Source organism: Asterias amurensis, chromosome 9 (assembly GCF_032118995.1).
Source record: "Asterias amurensis chromosome 9, ASM3211899v1".
NCBI lineage: Eukaryota > Metazoa > Echinodermata > Asteroidea > Forcipulatida > Asteriidae > Asterias > Asterias amurensis.
Window position 1 is genome coordinate 80,001 of NC_092656.1, and position 8,358 is coordinate 88,358.

Here is an 8,358-nt window from a genome sequence, read left to right on the forward strand (position 1 = left end):
TGTCAAATCCAGTCATAGTGTGGAGACAATGGTAGAACCAAACTTAATGACTGAGGCAGGACAGTCATGCTGCACAGAGCTGGGACATAACTTGCAAGACTGCGTTGAACTTGAAAATATAAAGGATGAGGAACATAATATTGGAGGTGAAGGGCAGACATCTCTTGAAATTGTTGAAAGTAATCAGCATCTGTGCTCTACCAGTAATGCCCCAGCTATTGCTGACCACCAACGCCCTGGACATACAGGAATTGTCCCAAGTGGTGATTTCTGCAGAACAGTTGGACAAGACAAAGTTTGTCAGACAGAAAGAGAGCATGACAGGGTTAGGGGAAGTGTTGACAAATTGAGTAACCCAACCCAAAAGTCAAATAAAAAAGACAAAGATGACCTGAACATTTCTCCTCCAAATCCAACAAATGCTTTGTCAAATGTTAGCAAGAGTCCATGTGCTGTGGAGATACAGACATTTTGTGAGATTCAGAGTTTTGCTGTTGCCTCTATCATGAAATCACAAATGCCAGATGCTACTCATCAGACCCAAACTGTTGAAATGGCTGCTGAGCCACAGTTTTACTCGCCTTCTTCTGAGACCAACTCACTCCAAACAGGATGTACCATTGGAGTAGCACAAGACCAACCCCAAGGGGACATTCCTTCCATTAAAATATCTAATCCAATGTCAATTCCAGGCAGTGTTGATACTACGCAAGGAAATACAGTGTGTAGCAGTGTACTGCTGGAGGACTACAATGCAACTCAAAGCACAGACCTTTCTTATGAAATCAGAACAGATGAAGAATTAAAGGATAATCCAGAGTTTGAGGTGACAAACAGTGGGGAAGACAGAGAGAAACATGTAGCAGTACAGTATAAAGAAGAGAACTTGCAAGGCCCAACATCATCTCTTGGTGAAACAGTATCCCCAGCATCTAAGAAACAACTAAAGTCCGACTTACAAATCAAAGTTGGAAACTCACCAAAGGAGGAATCTTGCTCACCATGTGATTCAGCTTCAGATTTTGTACCTGTGATGGTTAAGCAAGAGCCAATGGATGTGCATGTAGACACCAGTGTTAGTCCAGGAACAAGAAGATTCAGTCCGGGTACAATCAGCACAAGTCCAAGTATGAGGAGGCTACGCCCAAGGAACTCTCCTAAACAGTTCACTGGTAAGCCTGTTAACTTTGTTAATATGGAAGGAAAGCGGCTTGAGACTTTACTTCGCCCAAAAGCCAAAAGGAAAAGGAGCGCAAGCTTAGGAACAAAAGAACCCACGCAAAGTTCCCAGCAGGATGAGACGAGCCCAGCAGGTCCCCAAGAAGACTCTAATGGCAGCATCAGCCCACAAGCTGGTAATGAAAATGACAGCTCAAAACTGAGGAAAGGTAAAAAAAATAGCCAACCTATGCTGGTCTTTCATCAGGTAATTCCGCCAAGACCAAGAGCTCCGATGCGGGAAGAGACACCTGAAAGCTCAAATGGTTTGATCAGTTCCATGCTTCGAAACATTGCTGAGCAGATACAGGAGCCAAGCACTGGAGAGCAGACTACAACTCAGCAGGATTCAGAACCAGACACAAGGGACATGCAGCACCAACAACCACTCCAACAAGTGCCTCCTAACAGTCACAGACCTCAAATGGCAGGTCAGATGCAACCAGGCCTGCGCCGCAGATCCCAATTAAGGTTCAGTGACTACAGCAATTGGTTTACCAGCCAAAACTACCTTTCAAGACAAGGTCCTAATAAGCAGGCGGATGAGTCTGGTTTTTCTGCATGGAAAAGGGCCAAGCGATCAGAGGAATCACTGTCTGATCAGCAACGACATCCCTCTTGGACCAACTGGCCAACCAACACTGAAGAAAGAATGGGTGGCAGCCATGGAATTCATTCCCTTGGAGGAGGCCTCGGACAGGTTGGAGGAAGTTCAGTACGTGAGTTATTGCAGAGAACTGAGCAGGGTTCTTCTGCAACAGCAATGAGCAGACTACCAGAGGCACTTCAAGGCAGTGCAAACAGAGTTGGTAGTGGTGTGGGTATTGTTCCAACAGCAACTGTGGCAGGTGTGGTTGGCTCATCCAATTACTCATTCAATCATGGTCAACAGAATATCCTTCGCCAATATCTGACAACTCATGTCGAGTTGCCGACATCGACTGGTCAGAGCATCAGCTCTACTATCCCAACATCTGTGATGAACAGTCAGCCTGTCATGACCACACATATTGGGGATCCTCCACCTGCCCGCCAGGTCAGGTCTTTCCGCTGGGCCCAGTCAACTAATCTCCACCAACCTGACCCTCACAATCTTGCCAGGAAGCGAGTCAGGCTGGTTTCTGATAAAAGTCGCCATAGTCCACCCACTACCCTCGCTGATGATAGCAGCTCTAATCAGTCAGCAGAGCTGAGTAGCTCACATCGAGCTGGTCCATCTGTCAATCGTGAACAGCAAACATTCCCTCTCAATGAGCAGAGAGATATCAAACCAGACATCAAAACTCTTTCTGGATACAAGTATCCAAGCTCTGGCAGCACAAGACTGCCTGACTCTGGCCAAGGCAGCCTTGGTTCAGACTCATTAATCAGACACCTTCTGGTTCAAGGAACTTCTTCTACGAATAATGTCCCATGGGAGCAGAGAATACAGTCTTCAGTATCCAGCGATGAGCATCAGGTGCCTCATATCTCCCATGATATGCAAGTTCCTGATGCCACATCTCAACAAGCAGGCAGCAGCTCGGGTACAGAGGAAGAGACCAAGACTAATATGCCAGTCAAGAGAGACTCTTTCACCAGAGTAGATCTTGATACAGGACAGACACAGACCACCAGCTATGCCTGTGAACATTGTGATGTCATCTTTAGCGATAGTGTCATGTATATCATGCACATGGGTTGCCATGGCAGGCGTAGTGCTTTTGAATGCAATCAGTGCGGTGCTGTTTTCAGGGATAAGTACGAGTTCACCATTCATTTTATACAGGGGGAGCACAGTCCTAAATAATACACAATGCACTAGAGTCTGTCAGTCCTCTTCCTATGTCCTATACAAAAAATGTCAGAGAAAGTAAAAAGATGTCTGCATCAGATGCCTGGCGTTTTAACTGACTACCACTAAAATCCATGCCTTCATTTTTGTCATCTATCTCTTCAGATATTTCGACACAATAGCCAAAGTTTGTACATGTACATGTACAACCAATCATGGTGGTATTGTCATTGCGCCACCTGTGCAGATATCTGCTTAACGCCCAATGAATTGTACATGTACATGTACATGTACATTGTGCGTATCACGAGCTGGTGACGATTATGTGTAGTTTGACCAAAAAAACATAATCCTTCAAAAGCATTTCTTTTGATAGGAACTTTCAATCCTGAGAAAACTTTAATAAACCCAATTCCAACCTTTAAACTTTTTTGCATTTAAAGACATTTGACACTATTGGTTATTGTCAAAGACCAGTCTTCTCACTTAGTGTATCTCAACATATGCATAAAATAAAAACCTGTGAAAATTTAAACTCAATCGGTCATTGAAGATAATAATGAAAGAAAAAACACCCTCATCACACGAAGTTGTGTGCTTTCAGATGCTTGATTTCGAGACCTCAAATTCTAAATCTGAGGTCTTGAAATCAAATTCGTTGAAAATTACTTCTTTCTCGAAAACTTTGTCACTTCAGAGGGAGCCGTTTTTCACAATGTTTTATATTATAACATGTTTTATATTATAATACCCCTTACAAATATTCTGCCTTTTCATTGGTTTTGAGTGCGTCACATGGTTTGTCTTAGTTTGACTAGACAGCGGCCGTGTGATAGTGCATCGTTTTCCATGTGATAGTGCATTGTTTGCCGTGTGATAGTCCGACGACTATCACACGGCGTGCAGTACCCAGACGTCTTTTTGTCCACCTCCAACCCAATCAGTTGTGCATCTGTGTATGTGAAACGCGCGTACGAACGTTACGTGTACGAGGATGATAAATAGTCTGTTGGGGTGTTATAAAACAAATATTTACTGCTTTAACTCATGCTATGGTTAAAACTACGACTCCCTCGGTGATCCCCGGACGGTTCAATTTTCCCTGGGCTGCGCCTCGGGAAAATAGAACACTCCGGGGATCACCTCGGGAGCCGCAGTTTTAACCATAGCACTTGAAGCAGTCAATATTTGTATACTATCAACCTCTCCCCATTGCTTGTTACCAAGTAAGGTTTTATGCTAATTATTTTGAGTAATTACCAATGGTGTCCACTGCCTTTAAGTTATCCGAGAAAAATTAGATCAATGTAACTCTTACAGGCGTCTGGTGAGTGGATACATTTTATGTAAAGTGGGTGTGGCTTACAATGGCACAATCTGTGCTACATACATGTAGTTGCACAAATCATTTGGTTTGAAGCATATCGACTACAATTATAATGTACATTACATACATTAGTTCATGTACTGTACATCGATTAATTCAGAGGTTTTGTTTACCTTTTTTTTGTATATAAGTTTCAATGCAAAAAGCGTAAAAATGCTTGAAATGTTTGTACACATTTTCCTCACTGGTCTACTGATTGGACATGAGTGATGTTGCAAATAGATGTACACAAGTACTGTATACATTGGCAAGAAGCACAGGGTAATAGCTCTGCTTTAAGGGCAAGCAGTGGTTTTCAAATTGAGATTCTGCTTCAGTTATGTGTTTCCTAACAGTTCATTTTGAGTTGTTGGTTGTGGATCTTTGTGTTTGTCCTGAAGAAAGATAAGTATGTTGCTTAAAGGGAAGGTACACGTTTGGTAATTACTCAAAACAAATAGTAACTTAAAAACTGACTTGGTAACGAGCAGTGGAGAGCTGTTGGTAGTATAAAACATTGTGAGAAACGGCTCCCTCTGAAGTAGTATAGATTTTGAGAAAGAGGTAATTTCTCACTAAAATAATAAAAGATTTCTATCCAGAAGTCTTTTTATTCCTATCTGAAAGCACACAGATTTGTCCAACAAGGGTGTTTTTTCTCTCATTATTTTCTCCTAACTTCGATGACCAATTTCCCTCATTATTTTCTCCTAACTTTGATGACCAATTTAGCTCAAATTTTCACAGACTTGTTATTTTGTGATTATGGTGGGATACACCAAGTGAGAAGACTGGTCTTTGACAATTACCAAATGTTACCTTCCCTCTAAAAGTGCTGCTTTAGTTATCGTTAATTTATGGATTCTTCATAGTAACTCCATATACATGTATAACTACATGTATCAGTGAATTGAATACTAAAATTGAAAAAGCCTGCACTTAGGCCTAATGTGTTCAAGGTTCATTTTCACAAATAGACAAGATTGATATTAACTTCAAATCGACCTTAATTGCTAAGCAAAGTGATGTCAGAATGTGAATTATTATGGTCAAACTGACAACTCATGTTGAGATGAATCTTAGTGGTTTATGAATTCTACCCCAGATCCTACAAAAAAGTTATGGCTTAAGAGTAGGCCTACTGTTTTGCGTCCCCCCCCCCCCCCCCCCAATCAAAAAAATTATATATTTTTTTACATGGTCCTGGCAACATCTACATGTACATAGTGATACTTTTTTCTTCTTTAATTGCATTTTGACCAATTGCAGCTACATGTAGTGTTGGGGTAAATGAACGATAGTAGTACATTTACCTCATTTTTGTGTGTCCTATTAATACATATACAACTATTTAAAGAGATTGACCAATCATATTTTTTTAGTATAGGTCTTAATTTGCCAAGCACTGGAATCAAATTATTGTATACTATTTTTGAAAAGCGTGTAAAATATTATTAACACTTTTTGCATGTCAGACATCAAATTGAATTAATCTAAACCAGAAGTGACTTAAAAACATGTACAGAAAATCTTTTCTTTATAATATTCTCGAAAAGGCTAACAAATCAAACCAAAAAGTAAATAGAAATATTAATACATGTCTAAGAAAGTTTTATGGCTACGCACATTTTCTTTTGTAACTTATTACGCCCTTCTTATTGGATTAAAATGGAGTTCCAAGAGTCTTAACATCAGATGATTTTATTTTATTTTTATTTTTACATGTAAATATTGTGCCTAACAATGTAAATATAGTTTTATAAACACATGTGATGCGTGTAGTTTTATTATTGTTGGGAAAGCACATAAGGTATCTTTTTCAAGTTGGGGAAGGGGTGGAGGGAATTCATGTACACACATGTGCATGTATGCGTCTTCTTGCCCCCTAACCCCCACCCACTCTCTTAAAAAAAGTGGGGTAAATTCATACATGTACATACGTAGGGTCTACATACTGTATATGTACAAGGATTTACCAAGAGCAAGCCTGATACTTACACTTGTATTGAGCAATAGTTTCACAGACTGGTTTTTGTCAACATAATGCTGATTTATAGACAAAATTATAAAAAAGGGTATAATTAAAGTCACAGTAATTTCACAAGACTGCGAATCCATCATCTACATTTAGCAAGATGGTAGCGGGTACCAACCACAAATCTGGCCGCAGCATTTATGAAGTGACACCAACCTTCAGGAATCTGAGAAACTATTCATTCGTAATGAATCGTTTCTCAGATTCCATTGTGTTTGCGTGAACAATTGACCGAACCACATTATTTTGTCAGGAATCCTTTCTTAAAATAATTTTGTATGATCAACAGCTGTGGTGATCTCACTAATAAGTAAGGTTTTGGGTCATTACTTTTTGGAGAACTTGCCAACCAATGACCATACACGTAGCTTTAAAGTAGGAATGAAAAGGGAACTAGTCAAAATTGTATGTACATGTTCATGACATTGTATTGTACCTGGTCACCGTAACAATTCTGGTAAGCATATTTCTGTTGTGCTTAGCTACTTTCAGTCCCAGGCCTGCTCATGTCGGTAAAACAAGATGATTATTACAAAATGCAAGCTAATTGTTTTCCCCTAAAAGCTTTATAAAATTGGGCCTGGTATAGTCGTAGAATGGATGTGGTAGTTAATTTGACTCGTTTACACTTTACAACTGTTTGAGAGTTGCGGTGACAACATGTGAAAACTCTTTTGAGTAGTAGTGACTCTAAAAAGAGCTGGTCTCTGCTTGAAACAGTATACTCTCACTAATGCTTCTTCTGGGAACTTCAGTGTTTTATGAGTTTGCTGGAGTGGTGATGCTTTTGGTGGTTCTTAGATGTGAGGAGAGGTTGGCATGATGCTGATCTTCATGATGATGTCTTGTACTATGTTGTATCTGTTGATCTCTATTGCTTCTCAATTTACACATCTAAGAACCACCAAAACCATCCAAGCTCAAGCAAACCCATTAAAAACTGAAACCCACCCAACCCAACATAAGCTCCCACACAGAGCTGAGAGTCGAGCTTTCTCAAGAAGACAGTTATACTGAACGAAACGTTGTCAAACTTTCTCCAGGAGTCGGTCAAAGTATACTATCGAATCGTCAATAAGAAATAGGCTCTTCTCAGAGCAACCACCACTCATAAGAGATTTCTCACTAGGTGTCACTGCAATTACTTTCTTTTAGCACTTCCACCATGCTTCAAGTCTCATGTAAAAAGTGACGAGTTCTTCAACAGCCGTTTAAAGCCGGCAGGTTCGGCGGCCGTTTGATAAAGTTTATTGCACCGCAACGACGCTGCAAGGTTTTAAACGGACGTTTAAGAACGAGTCACTACTCTTTTATTGCCATTCATAATGTCCTTTTGTTATAAAACATTTTAAAAAAATACAAATATAGACACTTTAACATTTGAAAATTTGAGGTTTGAAATGTTTTTTTCAAAAACTTTGTGAAGAATCTGTTCGATGCGCGTGGGTTGTGTGTACACGCGCGCTTAGACTACGCGCGCTCGCTAAGATTACGCGCTGTTACTATAGCTATAAATTGCGTTCCGCGTTCCGCCAGCTGGTTATAATAACTGGTCATTATCAAAGGTTTATACACCCACACGTGACGTGCTCTCCACCAATAGGAATAGCGAAACTGTATGAGGTATTTATGAATCTCCACTGCCCTCTTATTTCTGAAAGGTTGATATTGTAACAGGGCCAAAAATTATCGATGCAGCTTTTTTTACTTGTTTTGACTGCTTTTAATGTGCAAATCAAGCATGTCATAGATTGCTAAGTTTTTGTGTTCAAACTAGGGTATTTTTGATGTGCGTGTACATGTATTGAATCTTGTGCAGCTCGAATTAAAACAAACAGGATTTGATTCCTATGATCTAACAACCAATACTTTGTTCTAATGAAACACTTCTTTGAAGTTTAAATTATCCTATTTAAGTTTTTGATTTATATTTTTCAATAATAATGCAGGCATGACTATTTCCTA

At 39.9% G+C, this 8,358-nt stretch overlaps 1 protein-coding gene across 1 annotated transcript in view; it reads left to right on the plus strand.

The window, feature by feature from the left end:
• Nucleotides 1-3,044, plus strand: part of LOC139941372 (uncharacterized) — a 10,110-nt gene extending 7,066 nt beyond the window's left edge. The window contains exon 2 of the mRNA XM_071937834.1: nt 1-3,044. This exon is cut by the window's left edge and continues 288 nt beyond it. Coding sequence (XP_071793935.1) covers nt 1-3,007 — 3,007 coding nt within the window. The 3' untranslated portion in view covers nt 3,008-3,044.
• Nucleotides 3,045-8,358: the final 5,314 nt, after the last annotated feature.